Source organism: Procambarus clarkii, chromosome 18 (assembly GCF_040958095.1).
Source record: "Procambarus clarkii isolate CNS0578487 chromosome 18, FALCON_Pclarkii_2.0, whole genome shotgun sequence".
Taxonomy (NCBI): Eukaryota; Metazoa; Arthropoda; class Malacostraca; order Decapoda; family Cambaridae; genus Procambarus; species Procambarus clarkii.
Window position 1 is genome coordinate 23706803 of NC_091167.1, and position 23269 is coordinate 23730071.

Consider the following 23269-nt stretch of genomic DNA (forward strand, 5'->3'; position numbering starts at 1 on the left):
GTGGTAGACCAGTGTCCTGTGTTGTCTGCTGTGGTCGTGTGTGGTATGTGTCGTGGTAGACCAGTGTCCTGTGTTGCCTGCTGTGGTCGTGTGTGGTATGTCGTGGTAGACCAGTGACCTGTGTTGCTAACTATGGCCGTGTCAGGAATGTATTACGCTGGCTGTGTGCCGCTCCCATTTCAGTGAAAACCTATTCGTATTAACACCTACACCTCATTATACTGTAACTCTCGCTGTTCTCGTGTCACGTGACTGTCCCTGCACCAGTTACACACTGTAGTAAGCTTGTGTCGTACCAGCTGACGTTGGGTCCTCAGTGTGAAACGGTACGAACTAAAATCCTTTTTTTGTCATACTTGTTTTTTTTATGCAGAATGGGCGGTAAGAGGCAGGGGAGGGGTTGCACAGTGTGGTGTTGCTCTGCCGTTTAGTCAATGAGTCAACAAAAAAACAGTAAGCTCCAAGGCCATCTGACGCGGAAGCCTCCAACATTGTTGTTCAAGACCTCCAGCATATTTTCAACATTAAAAGGTATTACAAAGAAGCAGCGACTTAACAATGATTCCAAAACAGTAGTTAATCAAAAGGATGTGGCAAAAACAAGCTCTGAAATGACTTGATTGCAAAATCAAAGATGCCACACACACACACTAGGGGAATCGCTCACCCAGCCACCTGCTGTTCCCATCAACAAAATAATGTTTGGGTCTGACCACGCACGAAAAGAGGCAGCAGTGCCATTGTCAAATAATACGGTTAGTCGCCATTTTGTAATTATTTCTGGAGACATAAAGGCAGGACAAATTCTCCTTATCAGTCGGTGTGGTAAGTTTGCTGTTCAACTGGATGAAACTACGAATGCTTCTGATAGGGAAATTTGGGTAATGAAGGAAACATTTGGGAAAGTGGTGTATTTGAATAGACATTTATGCACCAAATAAGAAATACTTAGTGAAAATTATTAGTTTTCACAGTGGGTGTTGGTTGTTAAAAAATGATTCGACTTAACTGTGATGACACTGTAACGGTAAACAAAACTCAACAGGACTTAGCTTACCCCGGGTCAATCGGACCTCCAGGACCTGCACCCCAAGGACCTCCTCCCGGAGGACCTCCGCCCCGACGACCGAATTCATGGTGATGGTGATGGTGATGGTGATGTCGAGGACGGTCGGTGTTGTCGTCGTCATTATCATCATAATCACTGCTATCTCCACTACCATGATCATCATCATCGTCTTCATTATCCCATGAATTCTGGCCTGAGGCGTCGTCTGCACTGGAAGATCCGTTCCATGAGCCGGAAGTTCTTCCAGCCGATGAAGACCCTGATAAACATATATATATATACTGTATCTTGAGTGGTCTGGAGCCTCCTATATGTAACTCATCAATGGTAAAAGTATCCACAAACATCTTCCATAAATGAAATCTTATGTGATACCAGAGGTGGAACAACACGATGGTGGAAAACAGTAGAGCAACTGGGAGGAGAAAGTTCACAGGCAAGAGAGAGGTGACATGTGAGGAGACCAGAGCGGGAAGACATAACTGAGGCTAACGATGGTCTGGTCTTCTTACCTTGGCTGGTACAGTTGAGTTCATCGAAGCCGTTCTGGCAGTCCTTCTTCCCGTCACACTTGGTAAAACACGGCACCGTCTGCCCGTCCGTACACGAGAAATTACAGTCCTGCCCTCTGTTCAAAGACATTTTTTATCGCAATCTTATTATTTATTATAATTAACACCTGTGTATTGATTAATTAAATTGTCGCGGGTAAAAGTCACTTTTCAAGTGTTGGTTACGATCGTTGGGATCTGTGTTGGGTTCACAACTTCAGTGGCGATTCATTTCTCGACTAATCAATCAGAGCTTTAATATAACAATGTGCTTTAATATACTTACTTATCTCTCTCATCTCATTTTTCTCTTGTAATGTATCTTTCATTTATCAATTCTGATTGAAATTACCTACTTAAAATTATCTGCTAGACTAAGGACCTGCCCGAAACGCTGCGCGTACTAGTGACTTTACAAGAATGTAAATACTATACTATCCAAAGTATTCTCTCAAACCCAATGTACCTTCTTGTATATAAATAAATAAATAAATAAATAAATAAACATAATATACAGACGCTGTTGGCAAACCTGAGGAAGCAGACTATATAGTGGCCGATATAGGTGAGCTTACCAGTGGGTAAGTAACATACATGTTTTGAAAAAGTCATCTTAGAGTCATGACTTGATAATGTTCCAAGGCCCACCTGAACCTTCTCACTGACTTCATTTCATGTCTGTGTTGAGTTGTTTATTTATTTATTTATGAGCTCATCTAACCTCACAAGGTGACAATGAATACTAAAGACATTGTTCCTGAAGAATTAAGACATACATGGTAAGGTTATCATCATCAAAGGACACAAACCTTAAATATGGATAAACTTAGTCTTCCAGCTTAGAAGCGGTCGAAAGCAAGAGCCTTAGGTTAGATCAGACCAGTAATGCTAAAACAAAATGGCCAAAAGTTTAAAGTTTACAACATGTTTAATAGCCACAGTGAGAAGCGTATATATATTTTTACTTCAGCCAAGTGAATATTTTTATTCAATTTTATATATAAACATGATATAACCTCCATGCTGAGACAAGAGCGAAGAAACAGTTGTGACCTGAAACAGTTATGACCCCGAGGCTTACGGGCCTAGCGTTTAATATGAACGTTGTGCTAGTATAACATCAAAAGGATATCATCAGCGGCATATGCTAGACTGGCTAACATAAGAACTGCCTTTAGAAACTTGTGTAAGGAATCATTCAGGTCCCCTGTATATCACTTATATAAGATCAATCCTGGAGTATGCAGCTCCAGCCTGGAGTCCATACCTAGTTAAACACAAGACAAAGTTCGAGAAGATTCAGTGGTATGCCACCAGGCTCGTCCCGGAACTGAGAGGAATGAACTATGAGGAAAGACTAAAGGAGCTGAACTTCACATCCCTGGAAAACAAAAGAGTAAGGGGAGACATGATAACTGCCTACAAAATTTTCAGGGGAATGGACAGGATGGACAAAGACAAACTTTTCAGCACGGGTGGGGCACGAAAAAGGGGACACAGGTGGAAACTTAGTACCCAGATGAGCCACAGAGACGTTAGAAAGAATTTTTTCAGTGTCATAGTAGTTAATAAATGGAATGCAGTAGAAAGTGATGTGGTGGAGGCTGACTCCATACACAGTTTCAAGTGTAGATATGATAGAGCCCAGTAGGCTCAGGAATCTGTACACCAGTTGATTGACAGTTGAGTGGCGGGACCAAAGAGCCAAAGCTCAACCCCCGCAAGCACAATTAGGTGAATGCAGTTAGGTGAGTACTAACCTCTATGTGACCTGATATGCAGAGAAACAAACCAACTAACCCCTGTTTGATGGGGGAAGCCATAAATCCGTCGTATGCATTTCTTCGCGATCTTGAACCTTGGCTCCTTCCCCGAAATCCTCCGCTTCTATTCCACCAAGGGGCTCCTTTGCTCGTTGCACCGGAGCAAATGTCCAACGAACCGATGCGTGCGCCAAGTATCCTGAGGAAGAGCCGCCGCCAGACGCCGTCCTCCTTCATGGCGAGGCCGGTCAGGTCGCTCACCAGCTGGACCAACAGAAGCCCCTGCTGGTGCGAGGCCGCCTCCGCACCGCTCTGTCAACGTCAACATTTATGTTGGTGTAGGACACATAGTGCTGACAACCATGTACAGAAATATCAAAGAGAAATAGACTTTAACAGCTAATATGAGTACACTTCAATAGTAGATAAGAGACTAGACTTTAATAGTAGATATATGAATAGAGCATAGTAAACACGAGAGTACAATTCAATAGTTGATAAGAGTAAGCTGCAATAGTAGTGTCTGTCTATTCGAGGTTGGAGGCCAGAAGCTTGGGGCCTCTGCCCCAAAGCCTCACCCAACTTTGCACCTCTATTCCTGTGGGGTATCTGCCCATCAAGGTCAAATGGGGATTGCTCATTGGAACTATCTAACACTTCATGGAATATCATTATAACTGGACTTGGGATTATTATTATTATTATTATTATTATTATTATTATTATTATTATTATTATTATTATTATTATTATTATTATTATTATTATTATTATTATTATTCTTTCTTACACATGTTAGACTCAGTGCGGCCCGTGCATGCGCCAGAATTTGATGAAAAACTGTACCCAAATGGATCCATGAGTGTCGTCGGGGGTTGATCAGTCAGGGAGCTTAGTTAATTAGCGCCAAGACTGACCAATCCTTATAGACGATCATTGGTGCGGTGGTCACGGTACTGTGTACGTTTAGGGGTGATCCTGGACGGCATGGGTTCGAATCCTGGCCGAGTCAAAGAGTTCTTAGTAATATATGGCTTGCGCGTTCATGCAGCTTTCTCACACACACACAAACACACACACACACACACACACCACACACCACACACCACACATATATATATATATATATATATATATATATATATATATATATATATATATATATATAAAAATATATATATATATATATATATATATATATATATATATATATATATATATTTGTTTTTTTTTCTTTTTTCTTTTTATTTTAATTGTTTAGTGACAATAGTAAAGAGTAGAGACTAGTCTCTAGGGCTGTAAGCGTGTCAGGAACATAGACAGTCTTTGTGCATGCGAGCGTTAGTAACAGGTCAAACACTTACATCCGTCTTCATTTGCTTCATATCCAGCAGGAGCTTATCCACCAGTCTCTTAGCTTGCATGATGAGCGAGTTGTTAGGAGCGGCGTCCATGGTGTTGTTCCTCCCGGGGCACATGTTGAGGGCCTGGAGCCTGGCGGCCCGCTCCCTCGCCCAGTTGTACTCCATCGACTTCCTCAACACGTCCTCGGCCTTGGCCGTCATGAACCCCCGATGGCGCCCCTCGCTCTGAAACAGACGTCATCGTGTTATTTACCTTCTAATAAATTCCGTCCTCACCCCCTCCGGAAACAGTGGAAACTAGAGATGGTACCCATCGCATTTCTGCAGTCGATGGAGGTATACATTTTGTACTACATTTTCTATCATAAACTTCTAAAGTGTTGAAATTCGATTAACACTTCCAGCAGGTCCGGTCTGAAGGCTTCTTTTGAAGTTCATTTTAACTTTTTATTAGACTTACGAAGTAATTCAGAACCGAGAAATTTATTAACAAAACTTGTTCCCTCACTAGACTACACTTTCCTTGTACCTAAAATGTGCCAGAACGTAGTTAACTTCTACACTTTTCATAGTAAGACAAACGTTAAGTTTTCAGTCAAATAAGGTGAGAAGTGCAGTCGCTCAGGGACTTGGATCCTGGGACTGAGAGACCGCGGGACTCGGTTCACTGCTTCGGCAATAACTTAGCACTGCTGATTTGTTCATGAAACTAATAAAGAATAAAGTTTAATAAGCTGGTCTGTAATTATATAAATATGAGTGTATCTATTGATTGCAAAAGTAATACTAAGCTCACCTAGTAGACGTAGCTAGCACATAACCCACCTTGTAGACGTAACCAGCCCCAACACACAAGAGTAACTCACCTTGTAGACGTAACTAGCGGGGTTGTAGCCGTCTTTAACAAGAAGCATGGCGTCGCGGCCCTCATTCTCCATGTAGGGGATCACCTCACACATGCTCCAAGTCGTGTCTGCAAGCCACAACAACTTCAGTGTACAATCACCACCTTGACCTTCAGTGGGTCCACAATTCCCTGAATTTTCACAATGTTTATACTTCCCGCCACACGTGTGTCAAATGCCAAAGGTTACTTCTTCAGAACAAAAAACAGAGGCTAGACGGTAGAGCGACGGTCTCACTTCATGCAGGTCGGCGTTCAATTCCCGACCGTCCAAGTGGTTGGACACCATTCCTTCCCCCCCCCCGGTCCCATCCCAAATCCTTATCTTGATCCCTTCTCAGGGATATAAAGTCGTAATGGCTTGGGGGTTTCTCCTGATAATTCCCTACCCTTCCTGTCATTAGACACTATTTACATAACGATGTTCATGATACTTACAGTTTTATTATGGTGTTTTATAATAAATATTGTCTAATTGAATTCAATGCGCTTAATAAGCAACATGTTTATTGAGTATTATCCAGCAATATATGGTAAACAGTATTTACAATTATAAGGCTATCGCTCGTGCGCACGCGCGCTCGCACACACACACACACACATACACACACACAACGATGAGACGTTTCCTGAGTGAAATACCTTGGGACACAGACCTCAGAGCTAAATCTGTACAAGATATGATGGACTATGTCACCCAAAAGTGTCAGGAGGCAGTAAACAGGTTCATCCCGGCCCAAAGGGAAAAATCCGAGAAGCAACAGAAGAATCCATGGTATAAAATAGGGCATGTATGGAAGAAAAGGGACTGAACAAAAGGGCGTGGAGGAACTTCCGGAATAACAGAACACCAGAAAGCAGAGAGAGATACCAGAGAACCAGGAATGAGTACGTCAGGGTGAGAAGAGAAGCAGAGAAAAATTATGAAAATGATATAGCAAACAAAGCCAAGACCGAACCAAAGCTACTCCATAGTCACATCAGGAGGAAAACAACAGTGAAAGAACAGGTAATGAAACTTAGAATAGGCGAGGACAGGTATACAGAGAAAGACAAAGAGGTGTGTGAAGAACTCAACAAGAGGTTACAGGAGGTCTTCACAATAGAACAAAGTGAGATCTCTGTGCTAGGAGAAAGGGAAGTAAACCAGGCGACCTTGGAAGGGTTCGAAATTACGAGTGAGGAGGTCAAGAGACACCTGCTGGATCTGGACGTTAGAGAGGCTGTTGATCCAGACGGGATCTCACCATGGGTACTGAAAGAGTGTGCAGAGGCACTGTGCTTGCCACTCTTCATAGTGTATAGTAGGTCACTGGAGACAGGAGACCTACCAGAAATATGGAAGATGGCAAATGTTGTCCCAATATACAAAAAGGGTGACAGACAAGGGGCACTGAACTACAGGCCAATGTCTTTGACTTGTATACCATGCAAGGTGATGGAGAAGATCGTGAGAAAAAACCTAGTAACACATCTGGAGAGAAGGGACCTCGTGACAAATCTCCAACATGGATTCAGGGAGGGTAAATCTTGCCCGACTGGCTTAATAGAATTCTACGACCAGGTGACAAAGATTAAGCAAGAAAGAGAAGATTGGGTGGACTGCATTTTCTTGGATTGTCGGAAAGCCTTTGACACAGTACTGCATAAGAGGCTGGTACATAAGCTGGAGAAACAGGCAGATGTAGCTGGTAAGGTGCTCCAGTGGATAAGGGAGTACCTAACCAATAGGAAGCAGAGAGTTACGGTGAGGGGTGAGACCTCAGATTGGCGTTAAGTCACCAGTGGAGTCCCACTAGGCTCTGTACTCAGTCCTATCTTGTTTCTGATATACGTAAATGATCTCCCGGAGGGTATAGATTCATTCCTCTCAATGTTTGCTGACGATGCCAAAATTATGAGAAGGATTAAGACAGAGGAGGACTGCTTGAGGCTTCAAGAAGTCCTAGACAAGCAGAAGGAATGGTCGAACAAATGGCTGTTAGAGTTTAACCCAAGCAAATGTAATGTAATGAAGATAGGGGTAGGGAGCAGGAGACCAGATACAAGGTATCATTTGGGAGATGAAATACTTCAAGAGTCAGAGAGAGAGAAAGACCTGGGGGTTAATATCACGCCAGACCTGTCCCCTGAAGCCCATATCAAGAGGATAACATTCCGTAAGGGTTTGTTGATAGGCAGGCACAATGAAAATTGGTTAATTGTGGTTGATTACTTTTGAGGTTCACTGTGAGTTATGGCATATTAAGTCTCCATGCACTTAACTCGTGCTGGGCAGCAGTTAGGCCATGCAACGTTGAGTGGAGACGAAATTAACACGAATTTTCTGCTGCAGTGCCAGTGCCGGTGCCACCCGCCAGCGTTTCCCGCCAAGGTGAATGATAATTCACCTTGGTAATTACACACAATAATGTGGAAGTGGAACAAGCCAGGAAGTGAGATATAGGCGAATGACCCCTATCCATGCAGTTAAAAATAGGTATGACGGCAATTTAAGAAGTGGAATGAGGAGCTAAAGCCCAACACTCACAAACATAGTTTGGTAAGTACACACACACGCACAAAACACCCTCCCTCCCTCCCTCCCTCCCTGATAACAATGTAGTCAACATCTCCATACTCACCCCCACCACCGGAGCACAGGAGGTCGATGGGAAACATAACGATGTTGTTGGATCTGTCGACGTCGTTGGTCCTGTTGTAAGGGTCGAGGAGGAGGACGAGGATGCCAGACTGACACGGCAGCTTGGACGGCCCCGTCAACAGGCTCAGGTCCGCCGCCAGCCTTTCATTGTATGCCAGTGCTGTAGTCAACACAATCACCATGGTGTCATCAAAACAATTATGATATAATTTCTGCTATAAACGTGTGAAAGAGAACTTTATATATTTTCTTTGTAACCTATCTAGAACAATGAGCAGAAAACTTACCAATATTATGGGCTTAAAGTTTTAGTAATACGTCGCATATATATATACATAATTAGTCGATTCCGTTAAAAATACGACCTATTAGATGAGTGGAGGGGTTGAGAGGTACTGACCTCTGGCGTGTTGTTGTGTGTCAATCATCAGCAGCTCCCAGCCGGGCAGGCGGATCAAACCCTCGTCTCCAAACTCCACCTGGGGCACGTTGAACTGTGTGAACTCCTTCACGGAAGTTTGCAGTGATCTTAGGATGAAATAACAAGATAATATACTTATCCACATACGTACATGTGATAACTATCCCACCCACACTGCTCATACATGTGATAACTATCCCACCCACACTGCTCATACATGTGATAACTATCCCACCCACACTGCTCATACATGTGATAACTATCCCACCCACACTGCTCATACATGTAATAACTATCCCACCCACACTGCTCATACATGTAATAACTATCCCACCCACACTGCTCATACATGTGATAACTATCCCACCCACACTGCTCATACATGTAATAACTATCCCACCCACACTGCTCATACATGTAATAACCATCCCACCCACACTGCTCATACATGTGATAACTATCCCACCCACACTGCTCATACATGTGCTATCCATCCCACCCACACTGCTCATACATGTGCTATCCATCCCACCCACATTGCCCACAGAGGGCAAATAATGTATAAAACGTCCCACTAACCCTTACACTGCTACAATATCTATTTGCATTTTTTTCCTTTGATTAGTACACCATTTATATTCATGCGCCTTGACGTAGTCCTTACGGACAGCCGTGTAGTTTGAGGGTTAATATACACATATACACAGGTATAAATACACACACATCAATACCCTGGTATATGTATACAAAACCAACTTATACTAAAGTGCCTCAGCAAAGAGATCATTATCTGAAAGGGTTAAACAATTTTAATAGTGTGTACTTGTAATGTTGTACATTATTAATTGTAAAATATTAATAGGCAAGATGTGTCTTTGACCTTGATAACACAGCTATGGGAACCAAAGACAGGATTCATCAAGCACTTAAGTGTTCATTTAACATCATTCTTTAGCTATGGCAGCATAATTTGCATTTATTAAAAAGTTTACGACCTCTGAAGCCCTACCAGGCTGTCCATAACAATATAACCATGGGTTGTGAATTTTTCAAGCTCTGTAAACTGTTTCATAAATAGAAACTAAGCCTCACTGCGACGAGGAAGATGTACAGGTTTCGTAAGTGGACCAATAAATGCCTTATGAATCCTGGTCCAAGAGGCTTCCTCACATGTCTACACAGGAGCTCAAGTCAGCTCATACACAAAATATTTGGACAAATGTTTTGATAATTATTCAGTTATTGAGAAATGGAGACTTATCATGCTTTTGTTTGGTGTGATGTTTAATATTACCCTCAGGACGGATATTAGCCTCCACAACAGCTCTCTGACCGACAGCAACTATACTCTCTGACCAGTATACAGCAAATATACCGACATGTATATGTATGATATAGGTTGATATAGGAGCTGCCTTGTATTGACCAATATAGGCCTTCAGCAGTATACTTTATTCTTGTGTTTACGTTCTTATAATAAAACAAAATATTTTAAACAACAGGAGTTTAATAACGTTTAAACAGAAATACAAAAGCCAATAATGCTGTATTGTCGCTTCTTCCCCCCCCTCGCTGTATCTGATCACAAGAGTTCAGTTATACACGGTGTATTTTAGTATACACGTCACACACGAGGCCATTATTCTGTTGTAAAATTGAAAGTTATAAAACTATTGTGAAAACACTGAGGTGATCATTGTTACCTAACTTATATGAGCAGTGAAGAATAGCCTCTACGACTGAACTCACGAATAGCCCCTAGGCTATGAGTCACTAATAGCCACTAGGCTATGAGTCACTAATAGCCACTAGGCTATGAGTCACTAACAGCCACTAGGCTATGAGTCACTAATAGCCACTAGGCTATGAGTCACTAACAGCCACTAGGCTATGAGTCACTAATAGCCACTAGGCTATGAGTCACTAACAGCCACTAGGCTATGAGTCACTAACAGCCACTAGGCTATGAGTCACTAACAGCCCCTAGGCTATGAGTCACTAATAGCCACTAGGCTATGAGTCACTAACAGCCCCTAGGCTATGAGTCACTAACAGCCCCTAGGCTATGAGTCACTAATAGCCCCTAGGCTATGAGTCACTAATAGCCACTAGGCTATGAGTCACTAATAGCCACTAGGCTATGAGTCACTAACAGCCACTAGGCTATGAGTCACTAACAGCCACTAGGCTATGAGTCACTAATAGCCACTAGGCTATGAGTCACTAACAGCCACTAGGCTATGAGTCACTAATAGCCACTAGGCTATGAGTCACTAACAGCCACTAGGCTATGAGTCACTAATAGCCACTAGGCTATGAGTCACTAACAGCCACTAGGCTATGAGTCACTAACAGCCACTAGGCTATGAGTCACTAACAGCCACTAGGCTATGAGTCACTAACAGCCACTAGGCTATGAGTCACTAACAGCCACTAGGCTATGAGTCACTAACAGCCACTAGGCTATGAGTCACTAACAGCCACTAGGCTATGAGTCACTAACAGCCACTAGGCTATGAGTCACTAACAGCCACTAGGCTATGAGTCACTAACAGCCACTAGGCTATGAGTCACTAACAGCCACTAGGCTATGAGTCACTAATAGCCCCTAGGCTATGAGTCACTAGCAGCCACTAGGCTATGAGTCACTAATAGCCACTAGGCTATGAGTCACTAATAGCCCCTAGGCTATGAGTCACTAACAGCCACTAGGCTATGAGTCACTAACAGCCCCTAGGCTATGAGTCACTAACAGCCACTACAGCATGGGGTCACAAGCAGTCCCAACGACTGGACTCACTTGGTTGTGTTGAAGAAGTTGAAACTACTGTCATCAACAGGTTCCGTCAAGGAGATGAAGGCCATCACTTCTGGAGCATTGATGGCGGACGTGTCGTCCATATGCTCTGGACCCGTGTTCACAATGCTCAGTTTGATGCCTCCACAGGGGGGAAAAAAGATAATTAATCAATAGATAGAAGTAACTATTTATTTGGCAAAACCTGTTGATCTGCCTGCCATCTTTCCCGCTTGGTGATGTGGGTGGTGGCGACGCTTGTGCTCGCCCCGTGTTACACTCTCTAACTCTTTCATGAACTCAAGAGTGATCGGCATTCATCAGTGTTAATATGTTGGTCCATGGTCAGTTTGACGGATCAGTTTATTAAATGTTGGATGAAACTGTCTCGATATGTGTGTGTGTGTGTGTGTGTGTGTGTGTGTGTGTGTGTGTGTGTGTGTGTGTGTGTGTGTGTGTGTGTGTGTGTGTGTGTGTGTGTGTGTGTGTGTGTACTCACCTATTTGTACTCACCTATTTGTGCTTGCGGGGGTTGAGCTTTGGCTCTTTGGTCCCGCCTCTTAACCGTCAATCAACTGGTGTACAGATTCCTGAGCCTACTGGGCTCTATCATATCTACATTTAAAACTGTGTATGGAGTCAGCCTCCACCACATTACTTCCTAATGCATTCTTACTCTGACACTGAAAATGTCATTTTTAATGTTTCTGTGGCTCATCACCGTACTCAGTTCCCACCTGTGTCCTCTGGAGCGTGTACCACCAGTGCTAAAAAAATTTGTCCTTATCAACCATGTCAATTCCCCAGATAATTTTGTGTACGGTGATCATGTCTCCAGAGAAGGGATGTGTAGGGTACTCTCCAAGGAGGGGTGTCATAAAGAAGGCAGGTGTAGGGTACTCTCCAAGGAGGGGTGTCATAAAGAAGGCAGGTGTATGTATACATTTTGTAGAGTCATAACGGTACAGTCACCACAATAACGGTACAGTCACCACCAACACTCACCACAATAACGGTACAGTCACCACCAACACTCACCACAATAACGGTACAGTCACCACCAACACTCACCACAATAACGGTACAGTCACCACCAACACTCACCACAATAACGGTACAGTCACCACAATAACGGTACAGTCACCACCAACACTCACCAGTAGAGGAGACAGGAGCCAGGGGAGCTAGGGAGAGGGAGGGACGGTCCTGACCAACACTCTCAACCACCCACTGGAGGTCCACCTCTGTTGACACATTATACATCAAACATGTATTATACACAAATAAGCATACTAACATGTATCTTATTCTCACAAGAAGGCAAAATATACATTACTACGAGTGACGCATGATAGACTCACTCTCTACGCATGGCTTCAGCTGGCTGACGCACTTGTAGTGGTAATGTGGTGTTGCGTTTGTTGGCTGGTTCATGACTGTGGCGCACACCAGGTAGTTCCCGCACAACTGTAAATGTAGTTTTGTTTCATCATTGCACAGCACAATGCGTCATTTCAGTCACTAGGAAATATGATTACACCTTAATGTTGAGCTTCTCGATGTTCGAAATATATATATATATATATTCCAGTGCTTTCGCCATATATCTACTTTACTGCATGAAGTTGAGAGGTACAATAGGATTGCAGCCTCAAGTGTCCCTCATACTCTGCTGATTCTAGTATCAACCGGAAGCAAAACAATTGTTTATACATTAGCAACACCATAATAGTATCGTGCGGGGGCTAAGCAATAGGTGAGGTGTTCAGACGAGGAGTCACAACAACGGGGCTGAAGACTTGACGACCGAACCACACACCAGAAGATGAAGGGAAGGGAACCGTCAGAGGAAAGCGCCAAGCCATTACGACTATATAGCACTTGGAAGGAGTCAGGATAAGGATTTGGGATGGGACTGGGGAAAGGAATGGTGCCCAATCACTTGGGCGGTTGGGATTGAACGCCGACCTGCATGAAGCGAGACCGTCGCTCTACCGCCCACCCCAAGTGGTGTCATCATCTCATCTTCTGGTGTGTGGTTTGGTGGCGTGAAGTGTTGTGCTGACCTGCGGGTTGACGGGCGGAGCGGCGGACAGGTCGACCACCTTGGTGCTGCCTTCCCCGGGAAGATCTGTCAACACACCACAACCTGCTATATTGTTGTAATGGCTTGGCGCTTTCCCCTGGTAACTCCCTCCCTCCTGTGTACCACGTCTCCTGGCCTCTATACCCATAACACATACTGACATAATACATATGTAACTAGCACCTTGTCTATACTAATATGCCCTCGTAATCATACATAACTAGTCCCTTAAATACAATAATATTTCCCTTGTATCTCATACATAACTAATTCCTGAGTAAATTGGCTAAGATATCCCGGTGGGATACAGCCTGGATATACGGAAGGGTCATCTATTGAATAAATTGTATAACGTATTCTAGGATAACAGGGAGAGTGCCCAATGGATAAAGTAGGCCAGTTTAGATTATACAGTTCAGTTAGATTATTCAGTACAGACCCAATAGATTTTCTAAAGGTATCTCTATTCTTATCTTATATCAGTTTAGAATGACAAGTTTCCCAAGAGAAGATATGAAAGGTTCATTGTCAGACCGTTGATGGTGGTAGTGTAGGGTGGAGGGTTGTTGCTGAGGAAGGTGTGGTTGATGACAGCTGTAGAGGACACCTGCCACACGTCCAGCAGCTGGGGCAGTGCTCGGCCACCATTGTTTTCCAAGGTCACTGATTTCTGTAACAGAGTAATGATAAGCGACTGTGGGAAAGACTTAAATAATGAAAAGATTTCAGCCATGACATGATAGACTGGGAATGAGTCCCCGCAAAAGGAGTAAACATACGGGAATGCAAATCCTGCGGTCACGGTACGAAAGATTTTCGTACCGTGAAGGATTTTCACGGTACGAAAATTCTTTCGTAAAAAGAAAGGATTTTCTCGTACCGTGACCACAACAACCCGGTAACAAGAGGAGAGAAGATGATGAATAGGATAAAAAAGACGTGATAGAATATTAAAATAAATAAAACTATCAGGAAAAATCGCCAAGCCGTTACGATTATATAGTATTGGAAAAGGGTCAGGATAAGGATTTGGGATGGGACAGGGGAATAGGAATGGTGCCCAACCACTTGGACGGTCAGGGATTGAACGCCGACCTGCATGAAGCGAGACCATCATCCTACCGTCCAGCCCAAGTGGTTGGTTATTAAGTGTGGAAAATTCCACTCATATTAATATTATTGTTATCTAAGAAATGTATTATTCCATATCGCATCTATATATCAGAATCTTTATCTATTGATCATATCTACTGTATCTACATCAGTATCCTGTATGACCATTGGTCAAGTACACTATTGGGCTTAATGCTTATATAATACTGTAGATGTGATCTCCAGAATCTACAAGCTTCCAGGTAATCAAAAATATTGCTAGTACCATAGTTATAGCATCCTGTGATGTAATTTCAAAATCCTTACTAAAGAACAAAAGATATTATCAAGTACTGCCAATAATCTTTTAATCCATTAAGCAATTATTTTGTGATATAACTTTATCACAACAATCAGTCTAGATAAAGAAAATAATAATGTTTTAATCATTGCCGGCATCTAGAGTGACGCCAAGGGCAGACGCCGGTGCGGCAGAAGCGCCCAGAATCGTGGAGTACATGGTGGCCTCGTGTTTACATCCAGGAGTGCACTCTTGTGAAGGGCTGGAGACTCCTTTTTCAGCAAGATATTACGTACAAACTTATCAGAATCTTTAGTGATAGCTCCCTAATACTGGGAATGTGTGTATCTGAACTGTAAAAAGGGAGGAATTCCTGGTACATAAATCCTAAATCAAGAGTGTGGAGGACCACCGGCTTGGGAGGCCCCACCACCACCTCATCTCCCAAGTGAGACGCAACAACGTGCACTCCATATCTGAGCAAGTAACTAATATCATTTACAGCAACGCTGTAAAATCAAAACAACAACATCAAGCTGCCATTTCGTCATTAAAATATCGAGCCTGGTCTCTGCAAGAGACATCATCTGACAACTGCCAGCTAGGCTCCTAGTTCTCAATTCAAGATAAGTTATTAATTGTTTTAGAGCGTAGATTGGCCAATTAGCATGTTTTACAATATTAATACATCAATATATAAATTGAGTCGTTAGGCAGCGAGGCAACGCCTCATCATCAGTAAGTTCTGACTTACTCATGCAGTAACTGAGCTTTTATAGCTGAATAATCATATATCCTATGTATATAATGTTTCACTATAACCTATCATACATTTAATTGCCAGATTCATTATCTTAATTTATCAAGAAAGTTTATTTTATTGCATATAATAATCTGTGTATGCAAAGTTACATATACCTTGCGTGCAACAGCACAAATATTCCTAGGACTAGGCTAGAGTGTGTATTTAGTTCAGGTCCTAGATCATGAACCTTACCAGTGCTTGCAGTCATAGAGCTGTTATATTATATCCTTGTTTATATTTACGAGTCAAATGTGTGGGTATACCCGCAGGAAAAGTATTCTGCAGTTTATAAGTCAGATCAGCCTTCAAGATCAGTCTACAGCCTTCAGGCTGTAGCCTTCCTGCTACAGCCCATTACCACTATCAAGGTCAGAGGAGCGGACTTACAATCCAGCATAAGACCCTTGCATGCAGCTAAGAGCTTAATTATGTTTCACTTATTATCAATTTTAGAATTTATTTAATTTTAAAATCATGGTTCTTGTACCAGATGTATAGTCCTATGTAATTCTCCTATTGCATTTAATCCCGATATATTTCCCCACATTAAGTCTAACCAGCGATCACCATTATTGAAATATCTGTTAAAACCGAACTGAATGACAAAGAACAAAGTAAGTTAACTAACCAAAGCCTAGCATATACTGCCGACGGGAACATAAGCAGACAAAAGTTCTGCCAAAAATATAATAGGAGCCTAAATTCTATAGATAACCAGCACATGTGCTGGTATAATATGTTCCAGGAATGCACAGTAGGTGAAGGCACCTTCATTCCTGTGGAGAAAAAACGTTAAAAAATACAGGCTATACATACCTATGCCACTTCTTGGGTGGCTTGATCTTCATCATGCAATCAATAAAGTTAAGAGACGCACATAAGCAACACTGTGTTAAGCAGACAACGCCAAGGAATAAGATCAGAAGCTAAGAAAGCATGTAAGAAATATGGAACATAGGGAATGGAAGAAAATCGATAAAGGGGCAAGAAAGGGAGGAATGATTTTATTAGAGCCTAATCAGACATCATAAATAATTTCAGAACATCATAAACCCAAAGCTGAGTTGTACAAGTTACTATACAGCTTTGTTAGGAGAAAACTGACAGTTATTGGTGAAGTAATCAGCCTTAGAGTGGAAATGATGTATGAGTGCGAAAATAATGGATATACAAAAATCGGGTTGTCAAACATCAAACTTAAGCCTGAACAGATGGGAAATACGAGTGAGGAAGTTACCTCGAATATATTACTGAATGACAGACTTGCGACGGAGGAAGAGGCAAAGTAACAACTTTGCAAGATGAAACAAAAGTAGAAAGACCAGACACAGTTTCACAATTAATAATAACAGAAGCTTTAGAAACTCTATGCAAAGTACTGACAATTATTTTAAATGCCCCGCTTGGGGCAGGTGAGGTGCCAGACAGGTGGAAGACAACCAATGTTATACCAGTTTATAAGAAAAAGGAGAGACAATAGAAATAGAAGTTTAGATTTGAATCAAAGTAATTCTTCTCCAGCAGGACACTAGAAAAAATTAAAGAAAGAACAAAATCTGTAACAAGGATTTAATACAAAATGATAACTGGGTGAACTTTAAGAGTACCTAACATACAGAAAGCTGTCAGTGAGAGACGAGGGATCCCACAAGGCTCAGTCCTACATTCACACCTTTTTTTGCATCATTTACGTATTGTATATTACCTAACTAGGAAGTAGAGTGCTTGATAACATTGGTTGTAGATGATATGGTAATGAGCAAGGGATTTCGGAAGACATCAATAGACTAGATGAATAGCACAGCTTAAAAAGACGAAAGTTGTTAGATTTGGAAAACAATAAGGATTTAAGGATAGGCATTACGCTAAGTCTATCAGAGTCATATAAATACGATAAAAATTGGTACTATATACAAAACTTGCAAACATAAGAACCATCTTCAAGAACATGGACATGTAATCTGGCAAAGAATTGTATATCAATCTCTTGAGACCAGTGCTCAGTCCCCACACCTCCAGCATGGAGCTTACGTACAACAGAGCACGAAAAGAAACGAGAAATGTCAGTCTTGACAAAAAGCTGGTATATAGATTTAAGAGGAATGGAACTTTAAGGGAAGAGAGACTAAGTGAACTTGACTCATATTAGTCGAGAAGTGGAAAGTGAGAGGAAACATTATTACGATACATAAGATGCTCAAGAGACAGCTAGAGTGGACCAAAACAAACTATTTATTATAGGTAACAACATAACAGGAGATCACGAATGAAAATTTGTAATATTGATGGCTCTGAGAGCCATGCGGAAGGATTTAAACGTACATGAAGTGAGGTACAGGAATTTAGGTATGTTAGAAAGCAACTGGACAGTGCATCAGACAACCAATACCTAAACAAGCGGAGCTCAGGAGCTGAAGTTCAATACATGTAAACACAGCTAGGTAGAAATAAGTACAAACAAGAAAGTACACATATGCATAAACACGAGACTCACTGTGTCATTTGTCCAGGTAAAGGACTTGACACAGATGGAGGCCATGGAGACCTTGGCCAGCAGCAGCAGCAGCAGCAGCAGGCGGGTGTGGAGGACCCGGGAGCCGCCACTCTCACACCTCACACTCACCATCCCTCACACCTCACCGGAGAGTTGGTATATGTACTCAGTTTGACCTTCTCTAGGTGCTGGGTAATAATGTATTTGATAACCAGCGGGTCAGCATATTAACAATAACCTGGAAACAAAGACGTGAATTGCTCACAATTATCATTGCTGACATTAGCTCAAATTAAATAATTAAACAACCACTTTTGGTGTTGAGGGAGTTTATTGGATCAAAGGGACGATAACTGGTTGTAGCCTCGTGGAACTTTGTATTTGTAACCACATACAACTTTGTGTATCTGTGACCTTATAGAATTTTGTTGTAGCTGTAGCCTCATAGAATTTTGTTGCATCTATAACAAATCAAACCTATTAAATGGAGCTAGTCTGTATTGGCTGGTTCTATACAACAGCACCCAGGGAACTAAGCTTAGTTATAGTCACATTGGAACACGTCACAATGACAACTGTAGGGTATGGCAGTATTGGTACTGTGAAGGTCATCCAGCGGTCGACTCCAAAGACACATTCAGCAATTTTAACATGCAGTTCATTCTAAACAGGAATGTTCTCAAATATAAATTAATGTTATTATTGTGAGAATTTTTATTTATTTGTAAACCCTCAGTCAGAAAGTACTACACAAAACTGAGACGTTGAGTGTCAGATGTGAGATTATACTTTAAAACTGAAAATAAAAGGCGAGAGCAACCGCCAGAGTCCAATTCCTTGGCACTCCTATCCACAAGGTCGATTAGCTCCTTAATTGACAGTGGCAATCTTAAGGGAAAACTATAGGTTCTCACACCAAATTTGTATTAGTGTTTATGGCTATGAATCGGGTTCGAATCCAGAAGCAGGTCCTCGTTAAATGCAAGAAATAGTCTAGTTCGTAGCAGAATGAGTTATGGGGGTTAATACCCTTGGAAGGTGTTGACATGAAAGCCTCTTATGACAACAATTAACATTTAATAACACATTTAATACTAATACATGGCACAACAATTTAATGTAACTTATTGTCCTAAGTGACACTATGACAGCTATTCAAAGGCAGTATAGTAGAACTCTCTCTTTGTCCCGCTCTCGGCTGGTATAATGAACTAAACTGAACACCTGGTGCTCACTTGGACTCAAGATGTAAATCAAAGTAATTGCAGTCAAACAATCTAACAACAGCAATACAACACAACAAACCTAGTCACTGAGCCAGTCTTCGGTAAACAAACTCATTTACGTTGACACGTCTTTATGGATGACAATCAAAACAACAATTACGTTTGTGAAGACTAATAATAAACAGCAGCTCCCCTATGACTCTGTAATATCTCCATTGCTCATACAATTATGTATTAGCGATAAGACCTAACATGTATGTAAAATGACTTACTGTAAATATATAGCTCTTGAAATAGAACATTTTCTGTAACTAGCTAACATTGTAATTGTAAGGTGTGAAGGATAGATGTAATTGTTTATGTAATAATCTAAGTTGAGGTCTGATAAAGACCTTCTGTGCCCTCTATAATGCTTTTTTGCGCTACCGCTCACAGGGTGAGTATAGGGTGCACAATAAACTAGCTGCCTCCGGCGGCAATAATTCAAAATTCAGCAGAGAAAACAGGGAAACTTCCAGCTAAATATTTGGAATTATGAAGAAACTATTGAGAAAATCAATAGGAGCCACGAGGAGGATTCGAATCCGCTCACTTGGTACTCCCAAGCAAATGCATCTTTCATTGTGCATTTGGAGAGAAGCATTTGAGGTAGAACTGCTGGACCAGAGTGCATGGGGGCAATGTGTAAAAAACATGATTGGGCTTCAGTTGGAAGCCTCAGAACCCCTAGAAGATTCAGTGGAATCCCAGGTTGCATTGCTTTTTGACCATGACGTGGTGTAGTGGTTTAAGGCGTTTGCTTGGGTGTACCAAGTGAGAGGGTTCGACTTCTCCTCCTCCTCACTGCTTCTACTGATTTTCTCATTGATACATCACGTTCTCATTGTGCAAGAAACAACTGTCACAAAGAGATGAATTACCAGCAGCCGTTTTGAGTTAAAATGCTATATGAGCTGTGAGTTTGGAGTGAATTTGAGCCGGGATAGCCTCAGAATATGTTGTGCAAATGTTGAAATTGAAATTGAAATTGAAATAAGTTTATTGAGGTAAAATACACACAAAGGGATGAGGTAGCTCAAGCTATTCTCACCCCGTTCAGTACAACGTGTTAGTACATACATAGACACACATCACAAACAATAAACCTGTTACCAAACATTCTGAGAGATAAACATGTACATTTCCTCCTTCACAAGTGGTATGGTATCAGACGTACACAAATACTTTTATGACCTAGTTATACGGATAATTCAACAAAATATTACAGTCTTGGTGCAAAATTCTTATATCTCTCAAGAATATCATCAACCTTTCCTTTGTGACACATCCAGGCTATTTGCTCAGGAACAGTCCTTATCTCAGTGTTTCTATATACATTAATCAACGGACAATCAAGAACATAATGGGCAAGGGTGTGAGACCTTAACATACCACATAGTTTACACTTCGTGTCATTATCATGAACGCCTATCCCATATTCCCAGTAATATTTGTACCCAAGCCTGAGCCGCATGTACACAGAGTCACTCCAAGCATTTCTCCTTTTACCATAAGTGAAAAGGGTGTTTTGACTCACATACATGTAGTGTTGCATGGTTAGACTTCTCTCATACATTATCCCTCTCCTCTCCACTCCTGCCTGTGCCTGAATATTTCTGATTTTGCTTCTTATTTGTCTCATTGTGAATTCACATTCAATGTCAATTTGTGGTTTTGATGTGGCACGTTTGGCCAAGTCATCCGCCACCTCGTTGAGCACTATTCCAACATGAGATGGAATCCACATGAATTTCACACTATGACCTTTCAGCTGTATCTCAGCTATTCTTCTCTTACAATCCTCAACTATAGACATGAAGACTGGGTTTCGACTGTTTAAGGACTCCAGTGCTCCTCGGCTATCGACAAATACAAAAACATTTTTGCCGTCATGACGTACTTCCTCCAAACACGCCAGAATGGCCTGCAGTTCAGCTTGTGTGGATGATATATAATTACTAAGCCGGAGTTCAATTTTCCTGTCCACAGTCCCAAACTCTGTATATTCCCTTATGAGGACACCACACCCTGCCCTGCCATCCTCCGCCACCGACCCGTCGCAATATACATGTAAACTGTTGCCTCTTGGTAACCGGGATATCATGCTTCCATACATACACCGTAATTGTCCCGTTTCATGATGAATCTTTTTCACATTGAGGGGTACAATTTCGACGTCTATTTTCTGTACTTTCCAGGGAGCAGACCTATTACACTGTCGAGAGGGTTTACAGCAGTCAAGTACATCGTATTCCCTGAGGTCATGAGCTAATCCCCTCGTGTAGCGTGTCTCCCTCAGTTTCCTGGAAGTGTGTACGTCACTCAAGCAGGTCTGAACGCTCTCAAACAGCTTATCCCCTCCTTTTCTCCGCATGAAACGAATAGCTACTCTAGTGTTAATGTCACGGACTCTATCACACACACTCTGTAAATTTAATTCCATTCTCATTATTTCAATCATTGCATTTCTTTGACATCCAAGAATAATCCTCATGTTGAGGGTGTGCAAATATACACAAGGTTATGGTATGATTAGTTTACATTAGTTCTACTTCTAATTGTATCATCATCCAAATTTTGTGATATAAATCGTGCCAATGTTTTACCGATCAAATGTTAAATCTCACTTTGTCTTTATAATATACCTGCTTGTAAACTAAATATCACATACTTTATGCTTAAAAAAAGTGGAACTTTGATTTAAATTCTTAAACATCTGGTTAGTCCAACCAGTAGTGTAATGGTTCGTTTACATAATTACGGATTAAGCTTCTGATTCTGATAATGCCAATGTGTACGTATTCAGCGTTGCATCCTGGGAAGGGTCAGCAGTCGGCCTAGGTGGGCCTCGATAAGCCTACGTACAGGTTCAGTCCATAACAACGGCAATTATAATCTGGGGAAAAAAGCAAGTGTCTCCTTTTAGCTAAAAAAATAAATGTATGAACGTCAAGATTTCTCACTAAAATGTAGACTCCGTTGTGGTGTGGTGTGGGACCCAGGAGTTGAGTAGCGGCGGTGAGTAACGCTGAAGTAGCAATGTGGGGAAGGCCACTCCCACACAACGTGCCTGGGTAATGTTTGGGTGAGTCCGGGCCAGTGTTGGCGTAGCGACCAACACGCAGTACCATAAGTACTGTTCCAGTCAGTACAACTGGTTCATGTTTCCTCCCTTCTCTTTCTCTCCAAATTCTTCTCCCTACTTGTCTCCTCTTTCTATCATCTCTTTTTTTTTCTTTATTAAATAGTATACAATATAAAGATCACATCAGGTGCATCAGGATAAAAGAAGCTCTGCCTATTGTTTCTCGCCGGCGCCGGGAATCGAACCCGGGCCACAGGATTACATGTCCAGCGTGCTGTCCTCACAGCCACCAGCGCCACCAGGCACACATGGCCTTGTGTGTGTGTGCACGCGCGCGCGACCAATTGTACAAGTTACGTTTGTTTTCGCGCGCGCCAAATATGTCCTGGTCAGTACCCGGGTGGTCGCTAGGGACGCGTCCACCACTTGTTCTTGTCAGAGAATTCCAAAGCCAACCAGAACAGTTTAATTACACACACGCGCGCGTCCTTAATGTGCCTGGTACACACGCACGCACTGGTGAGTGACCTGGTCACGCACATACACGTACACACGCACATTATCAACTAAACGAGACTCACGTTCACACTCGCAGAGTGCGAGGGGAAGGTGAGCAGACTTGACCCCA

The 23269-nt window shown here is 42.1% G+C and overlaps 1 protein-coding gene across 1 annotated transcript in view; it reads right to left on the bottom strand.

Moving 5' to 3' along the window:
* The window catches only part of LOC123754254 (uncharacterized), a 37973-nt gene extending 15351 nt beyond the window's left edge, over positions 1-22622 (bottom strand). Inside the window, exons 1-14 of the mRNA XM_069326347.1 lie at positions 22520-22622; positions 18292-18529; positions 14134-14269; positions 13580-13644; positions 12875-12980; positions 12671-12757; positions 11517-11655; positions 8696-8823; positions 8276-8455; positions 5614-5720; positions 4748-4972; positions 3421-3695; positions 1582-1697; positions 1058-1328 (exon numbers count right to left, since the gene is read on the bottom strand). Coding sequence (XP_069182448.1) covers positions 1058-1328; positions 1582-1697; positions 3421-3695; positions 4748-4972; positions 5614-5720; positions 8276-8455; positions 8696-8823; positions 11517-11655; positions 12671-12757; positions 12875-12980; positions 13580-13644; positions 14134-14269; positions 18292-18423 — 1967 coding nt within the window. The 5' untranslated portion in view covers positions 18424-18529; positions 22520-22622. The remainder of the gene's footprint in view (positions 1-1057; positions 1329-1581; positions 1698-3420; positions 3696-4747; positions 4973-5613; positions 5721-8275; positions 8456-8695; positions 8824-11516; positions 11656-12670; positions 12758-12874; positions 12981-13579; positions 13645-14133; positions 14270-18291; positions 18530-22519) is intronic.
* Positions 22623-23269: the final 647 nt, after the last annotated feature.